Source organism: Enoplosus armatus, chromosome 17 (assembly GCF_043641665.1).
Source record: "Enoplosus armatus isolate fEnoArm2 chromosome 17, fEnoArm2.hap1, whole genome shotgun sequence".
Classification (NCBI taxonomy): domain Eukaryota; kingdom Metazoa; phylum Chordata; class Actinopteri; order Centrarchiformes; family Enoplosidae; genus Enoplosus; species Enoplosus armatus.
The window spans coordinates 1,522,117-1,545,099 of NC_092196.1; the positions used below are offsets into that span (position 1 = coordinate 1,522,117).

At 45.6% G+C, this 22,983-nt stretch overlaps 1 protein-coding gene across 1 annotated transcript in view; it reads left to right on the forward strand.

Moving 5' to 3' along the window:
- Positions 1-16,778: 16,778 nt before the first annotated feature.
- Positions 16,779-22,983, forward strand: part of rbfox1 (RNA binding fox-1 homolog 1) — a 103,766-nt gene continuing 97,561 nt past the window's right edge. Inside the window, exon 1 of the mRNA XM_070924026.1 lies at positions 16,779-16,874. Coding sequence (XP_070780127.1) covers positions 16,779-16,874 — 96 coding nt within the window. The remainder of the gene's footprint in view (positions 16,875-22,983) is intronic.

The following is a 22,983-nucleotide window of genomic DNA, read 5'->3' on the forward strand; positions in this document are numbered from 1 at the left end:
CATTAATATTTTTGGATGAATGGCCAGGTGGCCAGGGCAATGCCGTCTAGAGGAATTATGTCTTTCGGTAATGTGTTTCGGAGGTGTTCAAATCACACTTTTTTTTGAGGCAGCGTCGGCATCCAGGTGTTCGCACCCGCACTCTGTAGGCAAGCGTGCATCCTGGGCATACACCTGACTGGCTTATAATCATATTGAGAATAACATTGCTATGCGTAATGTTCCTTTATTTGTTCGCACCATCGGCTCTGTGACTCCAAAGCAGCTTGCCATTTTGCCAAATGACTCCATCAACAAACGAAATAAGCAACAACGCTGGATTCACCGACACTGAGCCGGAGAGAAGAGGCTCAGGCAAGGCACTCAGGAGCGCGTCCAATCAGCCGCTACAGGCAACCAAGAAAGTGTGTGTGTGTGTGTGTGGGGGGGTGTGTTACAATCCGTTCACACATCGTTACAGATAGTAACAATGTAAACCTGCGTGAGTAAGGAGCGGCCTTATTTTGATGCAAAGATGCAGCGCATTAGCATTAGGAATGCAGCGCAGCATGGAGGTGCGAGAAGTGCTGTTTGTTTGAATGTAAATAATAAAGAAAAAAAAATAAATGTTGTCCCTAAAATCACTAATAATAATCCCGATAAAATAATTGTGATCTCAATATTGATCAAAGCAATCATAATTTCGGCCATAATCGTGCAGCCCTACTTACCGACCGTTCCTTTTTGCATGCGTCGCGCAGCGGCTTGTCGGGATCCTTTGGAGCGTGTTAAGGCGCGACACTACGCGCGCTTTTTCTTTCGAGGAGCAAGGCGGTCTAGAAAGCGCAAGAGATCAGGGTGACAGCGGTGGAAACACTTTGCCTTCAGATGCCGCCAGACAAAAAGGTTGCGTGGTCTAGTTCATTTGAAGCGGACTGACGTCTTGAACCTTCCAGGGACGCACAGATGAGTTTATCGACATAAACCTGAAACCACAAAACGCATTTCGCCATTTGCAAGAATATGCCACGAGCACACGTTTGTTGTTTTTTCTTCTTCTTCTTTCATTTGCTGATCCACTGCTTTGCTCAACTTGCGCCAGTTTGCCCGCTCTTGATTATTGACCAAATGGGCTATTTGTCTCACACAAGTAACTATCGCTATTTAACCAAATCGTATCCCCCCCCCCCCCCGCTCGCTGGGCTCCTGCGGGGCTCATTCAGCCATATCAGGCCTGTTAACGGCCCTATCGCCGAGCTTGAAGCGTTTCCACGCTGCGCTTCAGTCAGTGGAGCCTGCGAAAAGACAGGCTTCTCTGCCTAACAGCTTGCACCAGGCAATCTGTACTATCAAGCGCGCGCACACACACACACACACACACACACACACACACCAAGGCAATCTGTGCTATCTATTAGCTGAGAGCTGAGAGTAGTCTATTCCCCATGCCCTGTAACAGTACTCTTCTCCTCAGACATCTCCTCAGATTCAATCAATAGCAGCTAGTTCACCACAGGGGGAGAGGGTTGCCCGTGTGTGTGTGTGTGTGTTCACGCCTGTGTTCATGGGAGGAAAAAAAAAAAAAAAACAGAGACAGTGGGGATACAGGTAGAGAGATGGAGTGGAGGCTGGATTGAGATGGAGTGACGGCGGAGGAGGAGGGATCTGTCCCATCACGTGGTAAGCGGCTCCCTCTCCCGGCGAGCTACCATGCAAGGTGCCAGCCCTCGTCTTTTTTCTGGATCTGTACTGGAACTTCAAGCTCCCAGCCACTGACTGGGAGAGTGCCATGCCATGCGAGGAGACTGTGGGAGGACTCGCGGCCGTGTTTCCTGAGATTGGAAAACCTTGCATGAGCTTGACTGCTATTATTTCTCCAATAGTTCTGTGTGCAAGGTAGAAAAAAAAGTGACTCCTTACATACATACTGTCCAAGAGTACTTTGGATTTCTTTTGGATTATCCAGGTTCTGAAACCATATCTTAGGCAAAAAAAAAAAAGAAAAAACCTAGTTAGATGACCAGCTAACCAGTCAAAAACTCTTCCCTAAGTGCTCCTGGGTCAATGCCTGCCTCTCCTATATAGACCACCTTAAGAGCACTTTTTTCCTTTTTCCACTGGAGAATGCCCCCGTCTGGGAGGTCTTCTCTGCCCACACACTATTTAAATTCTGTTGTGGTGTCTATATACAGTGCTTAACAAATGTATTAGACCACCTGTCATAAAAATGAGAAAACACAAATATTTTAGAAATCTGTCAAAAACTTGTTTCAAACTAAAAATTGTATTGTTATTTATTGGGCAGATAACAAACTGGAACAACTAAATAGTCCTTATTCACATATATTAACCAAAAATCTTAATATTCCTTTGGCCCTGATGACAGCTTGCATTCTTTGCAACCACTAAAACAAATGTTTCTGTTCAGGAATGCAAGTAAATAACTGTCATTTGGCATCTCAACCAAAAAATAATAATGTGCTTTACTATTTTTTTCTGCTTTTTTTGTCAAACAGTAAATTTGAGAATTCATGGATAACAACAATAATTCTATTTTAGCATTAAAGAGATCATTTTGATTAAAGAGCTTGAACGCCTTACACTGGGTGGTGGTCTAATAAATTTTAGTTAAGCACTGTGTATATAAATATATAAATAAATATAAATTCCCATACACAATTTGTGTGATGGTGCACATAATTTATTCTGCATTTGATATAAAAACTTTTTTTTCGGCTTGCATACTGGGAGTTCTCACGTCGGGGTTCCCTCCCTCCCTCCCCCTCCCTCAGCAGGCAGCAGGACGGTGACGTCATCGGACACCCACTTGGCTGGGTGTGCAGGATTCAGAGTTTGCTTCAGTTCCAACCTCTGATGTGTTTCGAAACACAGACCCCCGGGCAAGCTGCGCGGCTCGGTGGGATGCTGCTGGCAGTCGGGCGTCCTCTGGGCCAGCTCTCGTGGTTTCCCGTGGTCTGGCATGAGGCGGAAGAGCCGAGAGCAGACCTCCGGTCGGATGAGGGAGGGGGTTCGTGTAAGAGTTCCGCTTTGGAGAGTTTTAAGCGCATGGATCTTCTTATTTTGTTTCATGCCTGGTGTCTCCTCCCACCCTGGGTCTACTCCGTCGTCATTATTTTCTTTGTTCCAATGTCTTTTCTAAAGACTGGGTTTAGCTAATTACGTTTAACCACAGGTTTACTGCATCCATATTTGACTCAGCCTCCTCGGTCGCTGAAAGATACCGAACACCGTGTTTAAAGACAGTCGTAGACAGTGTTAGCCCAGGTTTAAATGGCATAATAATAATACTATGTGCCTATAAGAACAGCAGATTAAATGGTAAAATAAAATCAATGTATGTCAGTATTCCATGTAACCAGTTCTTGTCCTTGCATTAAACAAAACTTGCACTAGTACTACTACAAACATATCATATTAATTAATGACTGATTTGATTCTGCACGGCAAAGTCAGTCCTGGAAGGTGGGAGCATTTAGCAAGGATCCGATTGGCCAATTGTCAATTAACCTCCATTTAGTGTCCGCTCTTGGGGTTTGTGTTATGACCCAGATGTCCTCTGAAGACAGGGTGTTTGGGGTGGGGTGGGGGGGGGTTATCCTCGAGTCATAACAGAGCCTGTTTTCATGACCAGAAGGCCATGTGGACAACACTTAAGGTGTCGGGGTTGTCCCCAAACAAGGCCTGGGATCCCCACTGACACTGACTCAATACGCTGTTAGCTGCTATTAGCTCGTCTTAAATGTCTGCACTTACTCAGTTATGACTGCGTTGTACAGCGAGGGCCGTCACCCTCGAGCTCGGCTCCCTCTCTCTCCGCATGGCACGATGAAGTGGTACCAATCTTCAACCAGACCCAAGGAGCTCCTTCACTCGGGGGGGGAGGGAAAGCAACTTCTAACCTAAAAGGTGGTCAATGCTTCGTTGTCTGACTTTGGAGGCACTGACAATGTTTCCAAAGTTTCCAAACTTTAACCCCCGTGGAGCAAGCAGTCGAGGCACAAGGAAACACAAGGCATAACGTTCTGAATAAAAACACTCAAACAAAGCGAACAACTGAAGGCAACCGAAGTGACAGAATTACGGGGCCATTAACAGGCCTGCCAGAATATACGCTATCGCACGCATGTTGTGCGAGCTATTTAAGCTCAACATGCCATTTGTTCGCGTCAAGTGGAAAACTGTAGATGTGAATCACTTTACGTGACTCAGTGTGGCGTATCGATTACCTCCGGAAACCTTGGAACTCACCGAGTGACTTTAACAACGGACCCACCAAAAGGGTCCCCGCGGGGTTGAGGAGGGGGTTGCAAAATCGACAAGAGAGACTATAGTTTTGAAGCTCCCATGTAGTTTAATGACCTTGTTTTGGGTTTTTTGTTTTTTTTTGGACAATTACATTGCACAGTATATTATGGTCATGGAAGTACAGTGTCCCTTATTTACTGTATCAACTGTATGTGGCTACCTTTTAACCATAAGTGATGCACCTAAAAGACCAGTAATACAGGCAGTGAATATGAAATGAACCCGTAAAAATTAACAAAAGGCAAATGGAATATATGTGAAACAAATGATGTTGTGGGCATAAAAGATTAAAGTCTAAAATCCTTCTGTGGAGCATCTCGGCATCCTAAACCATCACCCGAGACCGGGGACAACAGGGGACGACCGTCAAACTGAAGTCTGGGTGGAACTCTCGTTCTGGTTCTTTCCCCCCAAAAAACCCATCTCGAATGAACAAGACACTGGCCAAAAACCCCATTTAAATTAAGAGCTACTTACTGAGCTCAAAGAACTTTAATTCCCTGAAACAAGGAAAGGAGTCCCTTCAGATGATGCTTTTGAAAGTGCAGTGGTAAGCTGATGAGCGTGTAAACGTATCATTTCCGATGGCCACGTTGAAGCCCAAGTCAGCCGAATACATTGAGGCATTTTCCCCAGCCGAACACACATTATTTCATAGCTCCGGGTCTCCAGCCTTTGCTGCTGACATTTGGGTTCCGCAAGCAAGACTGAATGGCTGTTGCCACCGGTGTTCAATTGCCTTGCTTCGCCATGCGTGGCAGGTAAAAAAAAAAAAAAAAAAAAAAAAGACCACACAGCCACAAATGGATGTGTCCCACGTCCACACGGTCACAGGAAACCGCACTGCAGAGGAAAGTCGGTGTCCGTGTCACAAACACAAATAACAAAAAGACTGCCAGCAGAGACCTCAGGAATAAACCAAATACTATAAATTCCCTAACAAAAGCGGGTGGTGTTGGTCGGTTTGAATAAATCAGGGTTGCCAACTTTGGGTACTCAGGCTGGAGTGAGATTTTGATGCCATGGGCCTAAATCACGTCATCACACGCACATGTTTTGGACTCAATTCACCATCAGGGTTTAAAAAAAAACAAAAAAAAACAGCATGCAGCTTGCAGATATGGCGGGAGCTTATATTCTAAGGTTCAAGGATACAGCCTGACTACGCCACCCCGGGGGCCTCCACCCACGGAAATAGTCCTGATTTCACAATGTGAAGCTCGCTAGTAGCGGGGGGCGTTTCTAGGACTTCTCAAGGTCCGAGGCTAGGCCCAGACCATCTGGGGCTGAGGTCAGGGTGTGTGAATCCCTGTAACAGTGGGTGCTCCCCGCCGTTCTGCCTGGAACATTACTGCCCACATTTCATTTAACGTTACCGCATTGTGTGACCACTTCCAACATTACATTTCGTTTAAAATATTTAATAACAATGTTAAGACCATTGCTCTGGACAAACTGGACCCCCCCCCCCCCCCCCCGATTGCTGTAATGTTTGGCAATTTGTGTTGTACAAAGGAAATAAACCAGCAGCCTGATGACAGTATATTGAATTTAAGCATTTATTTATTTGTACAACCACTTAAGGAACATCAATCGTTTTTCTCTTTTCTCCAAATTGTATTACCACCTCCCCACCTATCCAATATCCTTTAACTCATGTCATCTATGCCTCCATGACAAAATCGTGTATTAAACATACCTTAAACATTGTTCCCGTGAAAATAAATGCAATTTTGGCTTTTTTCCCCCTCTGTCGGAAAGATTCTGGGCCAGTCAAAGAAAAGTTCCTGTCTAAAGACCCTGAGGCCCGGTGGCAATGACGCCAATGGTTTGTACGTACATCCCTGCTTACGGTCAAGCGCTAACCTCCATGTCTGAAAAGTGAAGCCAATGCAGGAGTGCCGTAAATCTGCAGTCCCTTTCTTTCTTTTAGCAGGGCGCGACCAAAAAAAAAGTCAGATTGTATAGAAGTCTATGAGAAAATGACTTCTCACGTTAAAACTTTTTCCTAACGAGTTTATGGTCTCAATCGCTAGTTTCAAGTCTTCTTAAATACAGCATGATGTTCATTTTGTAGATTATGGTCCCATTTAGGACGATAAAGCAGGGTATGCTTTAGGGCGGGGCTACCTTGTGATCGACAAGCTGCTACCACGGTGACCTGTCAATCAGGATAGACAGAGGCGTTCGGTTGTACTATTAGACACTCACAAGTACATTTACAAGCCAACTTTGTTAGCAACGACTTCGCATGGCGGAGCCGGGAGCCAGGTGCGGTCAGGCTGTGCCGGTATAGGTGGGTGTGCATATTGTCTCTGGGGTTCTCAGATCCCCAGCTCCACCCTCTCATCCAAATATGGTCACTACTGGCTCCAGAAAATTCCAAACTCGAGGCTACAAAATGGTAGTCCACAAACCAATGGGGGACGTGGCTATGTCAACGTCATTTTTTTTTTTTTACAGCCTTTGGTGCAAACAGGAAGTGTTAGCAGCTAATTCAGCACTTTTCGTGGCCGCAAATTCCTGTTTTTTGTGATGCCACAAAAAAAAAAATCACAGAAAGGAAAAAAATGGTAAATGACAAAAATGAATATTAGCTTTTTTTTGTTTTGCACTATCAACCTATATAATTTTTTAAAACTCTATTAAGGCTTTGACTTTTTTTTTTATAAAAACTGTCTTAGAATATTTTTAGGACCACTTAATAACAAAAAATAAATAAAACATGCCTAGTGATGACATGCAGTGCATGTCAAAACGCCCGTAAAGACGTGGAGTGAAAACCAGACAAAAGTACTTTCAACAAAACAATTCAGCCAAATAGTGAAAATTCCCTAACACAGTAAGAGCTGTCATTTAATCAGCACTGAGTATACTGGTTTCCAGTATCGGAGGAGGGAAAAGATCACTTGATTTAAGAGCTGAGAAGGAAGCAGAGGTTTAGTCTGTGTCCTTTAGTATCCACCCAGTTCTTGCAAATTGGACCATCAAGTACTTTAACCAGCTTAAACTGCCAATATTTACCCAATGTGCATACACACAAACACACAAATGCACACACACACACGCTGCTTCGCTCATTATGTGGTGCCATATTTATTTTGCTGGGAGTGTGCAGCTCCTTTAGTCTGCTTTACAACAAAAAAAAAGAGGGCAGTCCTTGTTCCTGCTGCACTGTTGTTTAATTGAAGGAACAGACTCTTTCCCTCCTCTAATTACAAGCCGCCAGGCAGGCGGGGGGAAAACCCTGAGATATGGCCACTCTCTCTCTCTGCACGGACAGCCAATTATGGGAGTAAATTGCAATAGCTGGGTTGAAATGTTTGCTGGCTCTGCACAGTGGGGAGACAGTTTTCAGGAAGCTTTGTGTCCGACACTTTTCTACCATTTATTTTCGCTTTCAAAACTCTATTTCTGTAATGGGAACAGGCACAATTAGCTTATATAAACGCTTCATTATTTATACGATTACGAAGAGCCGTGTGTATTCTACGTTTTAAGCATACGTTGTATTATGATGTTCAGGGATTTATCAGTAAGGTAGATGGGTGGAGTCGCTATGGAGGAGGACCAGAAGGCAGGGCCAATCCAAGATGGCGCCGCGGATGGCTGCCTCGGTCTGTTGGAGCGCATTGTTTTTCTGCCTACAGGTGGGAGATTGACCACCTGGTGACCTGGTGCAACAGCAACAACCTGGAGCTTAACGCTTCAAAGACAGTGGAGATGGCTGTTGACTTTAGGAAGAGCACAGCCCCACCCGCCCCCATCACCCTGTGTGACTCTTCAGTGGACATTGTGGAGTCCTTCCGTTTCCTGGGCTCCATCATCAGCCAGGACCTCCGGTGGGAGCTGAACATCAGCTCCCTCATCAAGAAAGCCCAACAGAGGATGTACTTCCTGAGGCAGCTGAGGAAGTTTAACCTGCCACAAAAAATGCTGGTTCACTTCTACACTGCCATCATAGAGTCCATCCTCACCTCCTCCATCACTGTCTGGTACGCTGCTGCCTCCACCAAGGACAGGTACAGACTGCAGCGTATCATCCGCTCTGCAGAGAGGGTGATCGGCTGCAACCTCCCATCTCTCCAGGACCTGTACTCCTCCAGGACCCTGAGGAGGGCAGGGAAGATCGCTGCCGACCCCTCCCACCCCGGACACCATCTGTTCGACCCCCTCCCCTCTGGCAGAAGGCTGCGGTCCATCAGGACCAAAACCTCCCGCCACAAAAACAGTTTCTTCCCCTCTGCAGTCAACCTGACAAACTCTCACTGACCCCCCCCCCCCCCAAGAACACAAACAACGGAGTCGCTCTGGAGGAATACCAGAAGGCAGGGCAGATGGGCGGAGTTGTTCTGGAGGAGCACCAGAAGGAAGTGCAGATGGGCGGAGTCACTATGGAGGAGGACCAGAAGGCACTGTAGATCGGTGGAGTCGGTCTGGAGGAGGACCAGAAGGCAGGGCAGATGGGCGGTGTCGCTCTGGAGGAGGACCAGAAGGCAGGAGAGATGGGCGGTGTTGCTATGGAGGAGGACCAGAAGGCAGGGCAGATGGGCGGAGTCGCTATGGAGGAGGACCAGAAGGCAGGGTAGATCGGTGGAGTCGGTCTGGAGGAGGACCAGAATGCAGGGCAGATGGGCGGAGTCGCTATGGAGGAGGACCAGAATGCAGGGCAGATGGGTGGAGTCGCTATGGAGGAGGACCAGAAGGCAGGGCAGATGGGTGGAGTTGTTCTGGAGGAGCACCAGAAGGAAGTGCAGATGGGTGGAGTCGTTCTGGAGGAGGACCAGAAGGATGGGCAGAAGGGGCAAGGGTGCTAGGCAGGATCTCTGTGGCACTGGGCAGCTGGAAAACTGGGAGGTGCTGGGCAGCAAAGAAAGCCGACGGCCATGGGAGCCATGTGGACCATGGCTTCTTCTGGGAACCCCAGCATGGGGCTACTCCATGAAATTGGCAAGATGAGATCCAATCAAAGATGGCTGCTGAACATCAGGGTCTCTTCTGATGCGGTTCCATTGAAGGCTCATATGGTTCAGGATCAGGGCAAGCAAGCAGGCTAGCCATCATACATTGCTAGCTTAACTTGGAAGCTTCGTGAGGCTACATCTGAGCCACCTATGTAGTTTCGGTAGCAAGGTAACATTTAAAGTGACAGGTTAGGATTGTGTATTCTCCTGTCTGGCGCCCAACTCTTTGGATTTTTAGGATAAACCTACGCTACACTGGTACTAAGTTGTCAAATGGTTCAGAATGCTGCTGTAAGAATTTTAAATTTGACCACATTGCAACCATTTTAGCTTTTCTTCCTTGGCTTCCTGTCCATGCCAGGTCAGACTTGAAGGTGACTCTTCCGATGGCTTACAAAAAAGGGGCATGCCCCTTCATACCCGTCTGATCTCCTTGAAACCAAATACTCCACCCAGCTCTCTCCGCTCTCAGGACGCGGGGCTCTTGTCTGCACCCAAAAGTCAAAAATAAGTCGGCAGGCTGCACGAGTAACCTCCCCTGCTGACGTCAGGCGGTCAGGCTCGGTTGAGGCCTCGCAATCCAAACTTAAAGTTAATCTTTTCGCCTTGACTTTCAGTTCGTTGCTCATTCTTCGGTTACTTCTGGCCTTGTACCTTGTTACCATTATCCTTCCGGCGTATCTCCTATTAGTGCCTCTTTTCACTCAGGCTCCTCTTGTGCTGGACCATTGGCCGTCATGGGACCTCTCTCCCTCCCTCACTCCCTCCCCTGGCTGTTGGTGCCTCATTTCAGATGTTTTGGAAGATCCTCACCCTCTGTGTGCTTGGTGTGCTTTGGTACCTTGCCTCCTGTATGTTTGTGTGGTCTGGTCCTTTTTCCGTGTCTCTATGGCGGAGAGGAGGCCGCGTGACTCCGGTCTCCTGGAAGTCCCTCGGCATCCTCCCAGATCCGTATTCTTCATATACCTTTGCAATATAATTTTGTCATCATGTTTTGACAAAACACTGTAACATTACAGTGTTAATGTTAATATTTGCAATATTTGGCAAATAATAGATAAGTAATTTTGGTCTATATAAATATAATTGACTTGACATGACATACTGCCCTAAAACTTAGCAATGAAGGCTCTAATATACAGTAAGCCTGTTCCAAATAAAGGCCTGATTCTCTCCGCAGTAAGTCATTAGAATTAGCAAAAGTAAAATTACCAAGAATGCTACAGACTACAGAATCAGGATGGAGGGTCTAAGGACAGATTGTAAAGACCTCTGAGGCAAACTTGTGATTCGTGATATTGGGCTATATAAATAAAATTGACTTCATCTGGCAGCTCCATCCTCTCTATTAGGTAACAATGCGGAACCTGGCATTGTTGATATTCAACGGTAGCGCCGCAAATTCTCAAAACAAATTTGCCCCCTCTTGGTCTGTCACTCTCTCCCTTTGTCTCTCCTTTACCGTCCTCCGTCAATGTCCGCCGGCCTCTCCGCCTCTGCCATGACGTCCATGTACCGAGAACGCCGGGCTAGAAGACCCATGTGCGCGCCGTAGCGCCGTGAAGCGCACTTATAGCACCTTCAGACCACAGCAAATTCCTTGTAATGTATGTTACTTGGCAATAAACAGTTTCTGATTCTGATTCTGATTCTCGCAGGAGATCGAACCCTTTCAAGTTACACAGTGCAGAAGTCTCTATTACAAGTCAGCGTACCGTCTAAATGATTCTGAAGCTGTTACATAACGTAATGCTCTGAGGTGCAGTGTTCCAAAGTGTCAGTGTGGACAAATTGAAACTTTTTTCCATTGCCCAATAAAGGGTTGTGAAAACTTTAGCTTTCTCTGTCTTCCCTTTGTTTCCTTCACCTCGGGACTTATTAGCTGACTGTTTGCCCCCAAGATATCATGCAGTGATAACCCTTAGCAGGCTGCACCCTCAACACAAACACACACACACACACACACACACACACCAATGTGTGTATGCACACTTAAACACTGATGTGTACTCACACGCTAGTTACACTGAAACGCGTAGCGCAAGTTCCATCCATCACTGTCAGCTCCAACGGGGGAAATGAGCTGTCAGAAACATGGCGCTTCAGAACTGATGGCGTGATTACACTTGAACTTCAGATGCTAATAGGAGGAGGAGGGGGGGGGGGGGTGGGGGGTGGCAAATGCACCGTGTCTCCAGAGATGCCTCTCACACTTTCAGCCTCTCCTCTTTGCATTTATATCGTATTACAGTCATACGCGATCGCCAGTTCTTTAGTGTAAACTGAAACTGCGTGGTGGCAGTGTTTTCAGGTGTTGGTTCCTGTGATCACTTGCCAAAACTTCCAATATGTGTTTACATAGTTATACAGACTATCTATATCTAATAGATATAGATTGGTCCAGTGTGTGTTGGAGCAAAATGCCATAATGGTCAAATATGAGCTTCTCCAGGAATGAAAACGGTAAAGCTTCCCTACTTCCTACCCCCATACTTCTGGCTGCCCTTGCTCAGACTGGTGCTGGTTTGTGTGTGTGTGTTTGTGTGTGTGTGTGTGTGTGTGTGTGTGGAGGACAGAGCTCCATGTCCAGAGAGGTGACGGTCAGCACTCAGCTGACACTCTGGAAAACAAAGGTCCATGTTCTAAATGTATACATTCACTGTCCCGAGTGTCGGGGGGGGTATGAGGAGAGGTGCAGTCGGGGCCTAGCAGTTTGTGAACAGGACCAAAAAAAACAAAATGCACAACAAGGCAACTGCCTTAATTAATCACCTCAGATTTAATGCACCACCCAGCAAGCGCACAAAGTGACCCAAATCAAAAACACACCACCCACGACGGTGCGTGACAAATCAGGGTCTGGCTAAAATGCTTACGGTGGACCCGCCCTCCAGCGGTGACCTCTGCGTTTAAGTCTACCTTTAGCGAGATGTGTTTCTGCCGTTTTTTTTGACAAACCCCGTCACAGGCTGGTGAGCACTCATTCAGGTCCAAACTTTTTAGGAAACTTCGGAGGAGCTCGGTCGCGTGGCGTGCGGCCCATTAAGGGATCGATTCACTGCTCAAAACTCCATTCAACCGGGACCGGACCAGAGCTGAAGAACTTGAATATTAAAAAAAACAGCCTCCTGGACATGGCTGAGGGAAGTGCTACATTCTGAGTTTAGCTAGCGAGCGGTATCAGAGGAGGCCGTGGCTTTCTGGGTGTGCCAAAAAAAAGTCCAAAGAAACTCGCCATGCTAGCCAGCTTTCGCGACAGCTGCAGGGTTGGCATCGCGAGAGAGGAGGAGGAGGCAGACTTATCGGGGGGGGGGCCCGAACAGCGAAAGAAGGCGCAAGTGAAACCTATTGTTCAGGCCCCCTAATGCACGGCAGGCCTTAGTTGGGGATAAAGTTGCTCCGATAGTCACCAAACTTGGTACGCCCATCTCTCTTATCATTTAGGACATTTTTCACAGTGGCTTTCATTTCCTAACCAAGGGACCCATAAGGCTGGGAGATGGGTTCCCTTTAACCTGAGACGGTTTTAAGGCCCTTCCAGACTCCACTGATGTTGTTCTCGCCGTCGCTGATCCTCCACTTCAGCTCCTTCTACACGCTCTCCAGCTTTTTGAAGATACAATCAGAAATCGTCAAAACCTACACTTAGATGTTTTAAAAAAGAAAGAAGTATGACATTTCCTTTGGTTTAAAAAAGTTAGAAATTAGAGTCTATTCTATGTCATATTAGCACAAACCGGCACAACGAATCCACCCACCCCCCCCACCCCCCCCGGCGAGACTGCGATTTGGAATTTTACAGAAACTAAAATGTTTGCGGGTTAAACAAGCATGACTCAATGGCCTTCGCCAGCTAATCCCACAGACACCTCAACAATATTGTGATCAAATCAGGACATCGGACCATTTCCTGGGGGCCTCGGCAAGCTCAGTGAAGCATTTCGAAAAATGGAGTTGACAAATATACTGAACTAGTGGTAGCGTACAGAGTGGATTATAACTAAAGGGGCAATATCTGACACACACACACACACAAATGCTTAAACTTTGCAGTCAGTTTAAACATAAGTGTGTCTGTCCACATCCTCGTGACGTCAGGTCGTATCCGTTTCCCTCATTTGCTGCCAAACAAATGCAAAATACCAGCTATGCCTCGCAGAGCTAGCCGGTCATTTACCAGAGACGGTGTTTTGCCTTTTCGTTTGGATTTTTAACGCGCAATGATTCTTTCTCTCAGCCATTACAGTTTTTAAAAATGTGAATTTTGTCATCGTCTACAATCGCACATTACTTAACAAAGTGCAAAAAAAGAAAAAAGAAGCATGATTTAAAGCAGAGTAATTCAATTTATATCCAGTCTTGGAATATCAGTGTCGTTTCAATTTTAATAAAAAATTTTGTTTTCTATTTTACGGAAATTACTGGTTTCATTTCATGTCAGTTGCGTTTCACAAATGTTCTGTTACCATTTTTACAGATTGTACCTACAAAATGTATATCGTTTTTTTTTTTTATTCTACATGAAAGGTGTAAAAAAACAACTAATTGTGAATTTAATAAGTCCAAAAAAAGGAATTTTCACAATTGTGAACTGAAAAGGACAGTTACGCCTACAGATGCTGGGGTGCTACAGTGAGTACATTCTCAAACAGTGGCCTTTACTTCAGAGAAAACCAAGTCTTTGTTTAAAACAGGCTCATTTAAAAACAGACAAGCTTCATATATATATATATATATATTTATATATATCTTTTAATATTTTATTTTAAGAGATGCCTCACATTTTTTACTTGGCTTTTAAGTGTTGCGTTTCATTGACAGTAAGTGAAAATTTCATTGTAATGGCGAACTATCGAGTAGTGGAGAAGGTGTTTGTGTGGATAAGAGCTCTGCCAATTGCTGTGTGTGTGTGTGTGGTAGCAAAAATAAATATGTGTCCAAAGGATGGAGATGGGAGAGAAGGGGGGGGGGGGGGGGGCGTGTCTTTAGTTGAACAAATGGATAAAAAGGCTACTCCTAACCTGCAGCCCTGCAGTCGCAGCGTTCTATAATAGTAATATACTCCGATTTTCCTTTATACAATTCAAAAGGGGCTTTATTGACATGAGAAACAGACATTTCCAAAGCAAGTGCCATAATAATATGTATGGCAAGACATTATTATTACACATTATTATATATAAAATATGAAGTTTGATCACATGGAATTAATATATGGGATGAAATCTATGCACTACGTCTATGTACGGAGATCAGCACAGTGCAGATGGTCAGTGCAGGGACACACAGGTGGTGATTGACAGACCCCTTGATGCATTTCGGCCCAGCAGGTGTGGACGTTTTTTAGGCAGGGGGACCCGTGGAAGCAGAGACTGACTGGTAGCGGCTACGTGGTCCGGCAGCGTGGAAGTGGCTGGACTGAGTGTCAGCAGAGGTCTCGATCACGGTCAACAGGTTGCAGCTGGTGGGCTCAGCTCGGACTCCAGCACACCTGCCTCCACTCCCAACCACAACGGGGAGGGAGCCACACAGGGTGGCTCATCAAACTCGTCTTTTTGATGAAATATTCCCGTTTTTAATTGCAGTTGAAAAATCGACCGGCGTGTTGGAGACGGACACGTTTAAATTCAGTCCCGCGAAAGATCGTAGATCAATTAAACCTTTTCGCTAACAGCTCCCCCTGGACCGTCCGTTCCTCCCCCGAGTGTCTCGGTAACTGGGGCAACCAGTGCTCATCTTCTTCTGAGCAAGTCTGGCCAAAGTACCACCTGAAGCTCTGCATTTTTAATTACATCGCAGACAGACTCCCTTGCGCGTGAAAGGGGGGGGGTTATTGGTTTTAGTGGTTTTAGGCAGCCTCTGACGCACCCCAATATCCAAGTTTACCACAGGTGCACCAGGCGAGCCTGACCGTGAAATTACCACGGGTGTTTTGCAGGGTGCTTGTAATTTCTACAAACAGATATCTGCGTGTGAATGATATGAATCGTCGACAATGACCAAGTCTCTTTAAATCTTTAAATCTGAGTAACAAAGATGTCCACATCATCACAGCAACTTCCTTTTCTCTTCTTCTCCTCGAACCTTTGTCTTAGAAACCAGTCAGTGCTTTTCTTGGAAGCGAAGGATTGTAATAAAATGTATTTCTACCTTAGCAATTCATCGTTTTTTTTGTTTTGTTTTTTATATTAAAAATCCCAATCTGAGAGAGTGCAGTTGGGTCGACTAGCAAAAATCGCACACTGAACTACGATAAAGAGCGAATGGAATTCCCGCAGGCTTAAACTACAGCCGCCGCCGCTGCCACCGCCGACCAATTATTTACAATCAAACTCATGATTCCGAGAGTGTGAGAGTGTAATTTACATGATCAAGGTTTTACAAGCTGCAGTAATTACAGAGTTAAAGTTCCAGTCAGCAAATGTGATCCCCCCCCCCCCCCCCCCCCCCCCATCTCCATCTCCATCTTCACCAAGAAGAGTTTGTTTGGTTTCAAACTCCAGTGCACCGGAGTGCACCTTTTTAAGTACATGTTCTAATAGCACTTTAATGCCACTTTGAAATGTCGTGATTATTTTTGAAAAGTGAGCAGTCCTGCACCATTAATACAACGTGTCATGTATGATTTTATAGTTTCATTCGTAGCCCCCAACGTTGTTTAATTCGTATATCGTGTACATGACAAGCTGAGCTGTTTTGGGGTTTCCTGTTTTATTTTTCCCATTTTTGGCATTTTGAACGAATCAAAAAGTTTTCTCTGGCACTTCAGAGAAAGGCGGGGGGGGGGAGGGGGGAGGCGGTGGGAGGGTGCGGGGGGGAGGAGGAGGGGGTTGTGTTGTGGCTGCAGTCAGCATCCTCGATCGCCTCCAGTAACACATGTCAGGGAACTTCAATTCATCAAAAGAATGAGGGAGAGAGAGAGAGAGAGAGAGAGAGAGAGAGATTAGCATTTTTGCAAGAAACAACACATGCACATACATCTCTCTCTCTCTCACACACACACACATTAGAAACACACACACACACACACACACACACACAGACACAATTTTCTGCCTCCCTCACGCTCCAGCGATCGCAGTCACACTGACTGCTGGCTTGCCTTCACACACACACACACACACACACACACAACTGAGTCAGACTCACACTGACTCTCTCTCACACACACTCTGAGTCACACACACTGCAGCAGAGTGCGCTCTCTCTCTCTCTCTCCCTCTCTCTCCCTCCCTCCCTCTCTCTCTCCATGTCCACGCTCGTCCCGCCTTCTCGAGAGCAGAAAACACTCCAGGTCTCCATCGTACGGGACCCGGCTGCCGCTTCCTTTTGAAGCTCCATCTCTCTTCTCACTCTCTACCAATCGTTCTTTCTTTCCTTTTCTTTCTCTCTCTCTCTTTCTCTCTCTCTCTCTCTCTCTCAACCTCGTCCGCTCGGAAAACAGGCTCGCGTGCATCGTCGGGGGGTCGAGAGGGGGGCTTGCGTTTGAGTCAGCTAGAGGAAGGGAACATGCAGCATCCCGGAGGAACATGCGTGGCGCTACCCAACGTGGACGCCTGTCCTCAGCTGTCCTGCGCCGCCCTCACCTTCATGTATTTACAGCAGGTGAGTGTGTGTGTGTGTGTGTGTGTGTGTGTGTGAATGACTGTACATCTTGTGCACATGCCATTGTCTGTTGCTGCTGCTGGACACGGGAAGCGGAGTGGAACAGAGGAACTACATGTGCTCCTGCTTGCAGGGCATCAATGAGACGAGAGTCGCAAAAGAGTGCGTGGCGATAACCGCATCCGTAAATACGTAGCGTCCCCTTTTGTGCCAGTTTGGGAACCATCGGTCCTCCTCGTCCTGCTGTCATGCTGAACTGTGCACACAGCTGATACCGGGGCTCTCTCTCTCTCTCTCTCTCTCTCTCTCTCTCCCCCCCCCCCCCTCCTCCAGCTCTTTGGAGACGAAGGCAGAAAAGAGGGTTCAGTGATGTTGACGTCTATTAGTCGGAGGGGGCCATGGATCAGGACCATCCTGCTCTATAAAAACAAAACGACAACAGAACGTTTGGCACCACAGTTTGCCAGACAGATTCTTTTTCTTTGGGGGGGGGGGGGGGGCGATGAAATTACTGCCACACGTATTTATAAAAGTTTTTGTTGAGGCGGACAACAAACACGTCTGATTTTCCATATTACCATCCTCATTTCTATTTTTTTTAATTAATTTCTTTAATTTTAAAGGACTAATCAGCAATGCATTATTATTATTATTGTTATTATCGTGCGTGCATATGAATGGAATCCAATGTCTTTACGTAGCTTGTTTAAAAGCAACCACAGTTGAGTTCTGTAGAAAATGACAATGAATGGCCAAACGACAGCGAGTGAAAGAAGACATCAGTCGCAAACAGCAGTGACACAGAATGAGAGAAAATGGCACCATAACAACAATAAATGGTAATAGCGAACACATGGCGACGGCGTCATCGCTCGGCCAGACGAGCCTTTAACAGCGTGAGGAAAAAAAACGGAACGCAGCTGTCGTCGTCCAAGACTGCGTTCGCAGGTTCCTGTCCAGCGGTTGGAGCCACGGCGCTAGGTGGTTTGGCTACGGCTAAGGTTAATATTTGGGTTAGGGTTTTGTTTTTTGTTTTTTTAGTAATGTTAACGTGCAGATATGGAAGTCTGCGGCTGCCAATATTAATTATTAATTGTATTTTCATCCATTTAATTAATCATTTATTCATTATATATATAGTTATAGTCGTTATTTTATTACGGCTTACTTCACCCCGGCTATTATAATATGTCACTATCCCACTATCCTCAGCAGTATGAGCAAACTGCACTATTGGCTAAATTGTATTTCATTTTATTTTTTCAAAAATATTACACCAATGCACATTGAAAGCACAGCGAGTTAGGGTATTGCAGGTTGCATATTAAATGTTCGACCTCGTCTTGAGTCTCCACTGCTCGTTGCATCTGCAGATCGCTTTCTCATTTTGATCTTGTAGGCCTCATGTGCCGGCGGTGTGTTCTTGCTCTTTACTTTTACAAAAATTGCCAAATGGTGCTATCCTCTCAGCGTCACTCTTTGCTTTTCACTTCATATTTGTGTCACACAAAAACAATGAAACGCACGACAATGGCAGAAAAAAATGACCTCGAATACCTACTGTGTCACATTTGATACACGCATTTTCAACGCGATATTATGGCGAAAGAAAGTGCAAATAAAATATTCGGGTTTTTTTTTTTATCTTACTGTACCTTTCTAAAAAAAAAAAAAAAAATTGCCAAATTTTGGTCATTTAAGTCGCAAAAAGGAGGCAGCCATCTTGAATTTGGAAAAAAAAAAAAAAAAAAAAAAAAGGACCTTTACTTCCTGCTGCGTTGCACTGATAATGCACTAGAGGGCAGTTAACATTTGCCAGACTGCATACAGTACGTTTGTCAGGAAATTGACGATGTAGCGTCATATTGACAGCCATGAACTTCTATACAGTCCATGCTCACATATAGTGAGAAAACATTGCACTTTTGTAAAATTTTTCATGCAAACATGAATTACCTGTCAGATCAGGCTTGCGCAGAAGCGCGATTGCAAAAGTGCCTCAATTGTCACATTAGCGGAAAAATAGTTAGTAACTGCAGAGAGACTCGCATGTGAACTAAATTTGGGAGGGGGTTTCTGCCACACTCTTAAGGAAAGCTGAGTATCTCTGGATAAAGAAGCTGTGGACACACGACCCTGTCACTGTCCCTGTGCACCGGCCTCATGCTCTCTGATCATTACAAAACCCGCAGATCCATCATCAGCTGTACGATGAGTCCCCAGTAGATGGCGCTACACTGTTGCGCATCCATCGCTCTTTGTGTGTTCCGTATGGTGTCAGACGTTTTTTTTTTTTAGCAGGGGCTCCTCGCCAAAATTAGCTTTATTTGCATCTGCGGGGCCTGGGGCAGGGAGGGCAGTGCAGGTAACACAACGTATGGTATAGTAATTTGACATTAGACTGGTTGGTTCCTTTATGTGGTGTAAATAAAAAAAAACATACACAAAAAAAAACAAGCAAAAATATAAAATCTTGAGAAATATTTCCCGCTTAGATCCTGTGCTCGTGCCGCCTTTCCCTCGCAGAGTTTAGTTGAGTCAGAGTGGTTTTGGCTTTGGGTGATGGGGGGGCCAAAGATGCTACAAAACACAGAACAGAAAGCAACATAATACTGGGGTACTTAGGTCCTGGGGATCTTTAAAGACCCTGGCATCCCTGCACCTGGGGTCGTGGGGGGGGGGGGGGTGGATTAGTGGAGGAGATCAGAGGGGCACTGGGAGTAGCCTTGCAGTCGGTGAGGAGGATTTGTTTTTTTTGGTTACAGTTATATAAATTGGAATTTGCTTGTTGCAGTAACGGAGCCTGGACACGAGGGAAGCATGAATGAGAGTTTCTGCAGCAGGAAGTGACGAGTTTGGGTCGGAGACGATGTGGTGGACCTTTTAGATGATCCTGATATTCAGCAGTTATGGTGGTCTTAACGTCTGAGTGGAAGTTTTGGCGTTGTGGGGGGGGGGGGGGTTATCCTGTCTTGTAGTATCTTACCACATGACCTACTAACTTGTTTGCTAGCAGTGACATTTCTGGTGATTTTGTCAATTCAATGTGTGCGTGTATATAACTAAAGGTTTTTTGGTTTTTTTCCAGTCATTACTGTGCAATTAATAATAATAATAATAGTTATTATTATTATCTTATCTCTTTTTGATTATCTTTGTGTGGCAACTTGATTATAATAACGGAGATGCTTTACATCCACCATTATCATTGTTGAAAAAGGGTCACAAACAGAAACTAAAGAACGTTCAGACTGCAGGAACTGCATCACCCCCCCCCCCCCCCCACACACACACACACACACTTTAGTAACAACAGTAGTAGTCACAAAAACAAGAGCATGCAACTGATCAGTCACTCATGAAAATGCTGCATGTAAACATTGTCGTAACGTTGCTCTATCAGAAATAACGTTTGCATTTCTTTCCGCGTCTTTTTCGCGTGAAACGCACATTTCACACGCAGCGAATTCACGCCAAGCCTGTTCCCCGCGTGCAAACAACTTCTGAAGCCTGACCGTGAACTTTTTTGGAAAGGTCTCAACTTAACACCAACACACACACGCACCAAATGAATGACGAAGTGACGACGATGACGCAAAGCCAACAAGCTTCCTCGCGCAAAAACACAATGTGAAGTGAAATACATTTGACATTGAACTTTTTTTTTTTCTTTCTATTGCACAGTGTTTGCAGTCAGAATGTATGGAGTCGGTGAGCGTGCGGCGTGTTTTCATGACCCAGTTTTTTCGAGCACACCGGCATTGTGGCGGGCCGCCTCAACTGGAAAGCAGAAAGAGGGAGAGAGAGACACAGAGAGAGACAGAGAGAGAGAGAGAGGAAATGCAAAGGAGCACGTGGCGAAGAAGAAATGAAAAAGAGAAAAAAAAAAAAAAAAGCCCGAAGCGGAGGAATATTTTCACGGCGCTCGGGGATGAAAGAGCGAAAAAATGACGAGCAAAAAAGGGAAACGGCTCCGGCAAATCTGACAATTTGTCATTAAGCAACTTTCCTCCATTAGTCTCGTTCCTTTATCCAGCCCTTTCATCCCTCGCACGCCCGAGAGCTTTTGTTTTTTCAGATTGCACTGTTCGAGTATTCCAGATTGTGCTAACGTGTTGGCATGTTATGCCAGAGCATTGTGTGTGTGTGTGTGTGTGTGTGTGTGTGTGTGTGTGTGTGTGCCTTGCCTACATAGGGAATCTGGGTCTTTGAAGCTATATATAGTCGAGCCATGTAAGACATTTTGAATACATCTGAAGGCCTTTGGGGATTCTGTGTGTGTGTGTGTGTGTATTTTCAGACAGCAGTACAGTAATTATTTTACTTTATGCACATTTTTTTCAAATGTTTTATTCACCCTTCGACGATTTCTCGATTTTATTTGACCACAATGCGTTACATGTTCATCCCCGGACAGCTCAATAGTCCATCACAGCAGAGCAGGTCGATGCAGTCAATGTTTAATCATGTACACAGCCATGTTCCCCTGCTCGTGTGTGTGTGTGTGTGTGTGTATGTGTGTGTGTGTGTGTGTGTACATATATGAACGTTGCTGGGGAAAATCAATGCTGAGCGCTCTCAACGCTCTCAGCCAACCGCTAAAGGAAAGCTAAACAAAAGTCTCACACGCTGGAGGAACTGAGGCTTCCCTTGCAGCTGCTGTTGTTCCACGCGATGTTCCCAAGACTTGTGAAAAGGGACGATAGGAAGACTTTTTTTTTATGCTGAAATAATGGCCGCGTTTCAGATGAGTGGCGGCCAGCATAAACGAGTAAAGGCCGGTCTCAAATAATGGCCTGGTAAAAAAAAGAAACCAACAGAGGAGCTTGCCCATCTGTCTTGTCTGAGATGGAACGCTGTCCCGTGCTGCCGTCTCACCGACCATCTGACAGGCTCAGTGTCCCCGCGAGTCTCTGCTGTTTGGGAATGTTTCTGTATCTGGCTCCTGTGGCCTTGTTTTGTTTTTTTTTAGTTTTGTTTTTTTCATGGTTTCTAATTTTAAATCAAACCCAAAGTCTATTTTTACATCACAGACATGATGCTTTGTAGTGATTTGTCTTCGACTCTGCTGGAGACGCGGCGCCCTCTAGTGCTCTCAATTAAAGTTATCATAAGATGTTTTTTTTTTTGGTTTTTTTTGCTGTGATTTGTAATATCAGCTGTAATGCAAACAAAACAAAACAAAAAAAGAAAAAGAGCTCTCTGATGAATGCTGGTCATTGGGGTTTGCTAATGAGCAGCGTCTCCAAATCGAGAAATCATCTTGATTGCTGAGTGCAAAGCAGACTGCTCCGGGGGCCCTAGACCCCCCCAAGGGCCCACAAGGCTACAGTTGCACCGCGTGGCAGTTAGTTTGTGCTAATTTGCTTTGTGCAATTTTGCTTTAGGGTATGCACCACTTAAGCACATTATAAGCTGAAAAGGACCAGTGGTTTTGCAACGACTGAGCCGAACTACTATTGTTTAGAATTTCAAAATAAACTGTTCAGGTGGTACGCCCACCTTTTTACAAAAGGACCAGCCAAAACACAGCACACAAACAAACACGTTCGTGAGCTCACGTGTCGGCTCACAGCTGAGCCCTGATTGGACAGACTCTTGCTCTGTGAAATACGCCCCACCTCGGACCGAAACGTTGTAGCTGGGGAGGGATGAACTGCGCCTTTGTTCATTTTCGTAGACCATTCAGTACAACTGAACTGTCCATGATCCATGACGAGCATGAATGCAATGCTACGTGGCGAGCCGAACGGTGAAGCTCTTTGAGACGTTTTTTCCGGGTCCCTCCGGGTTTATTTTGATGGTTTATCAAAATAACTGAAACCAATGAAAAAGCATAAAACTGACACTCGCGTGAGCCGGGAAATGGTTGTCAGCACTGCGGTCTGGTATTAAGCTGTAAGCGCGTAAGAACTACGGGGCCAGCACGGCACCTGCATCATCCACTACCTGACCTTGTGTCCCCGTCTTGTAGAGGGGGGCCCCCGGGCTTTTTCATCATTTTTTTAAATCTTTTTATTTTTTTAAACCAGTCTCTTCACCGCAAGGGGGGCTGTGCGTGCTGTTGCAGGGGGGAAAGTGGGCCTTGTTGTTGAGAGGCGGCTCTTGT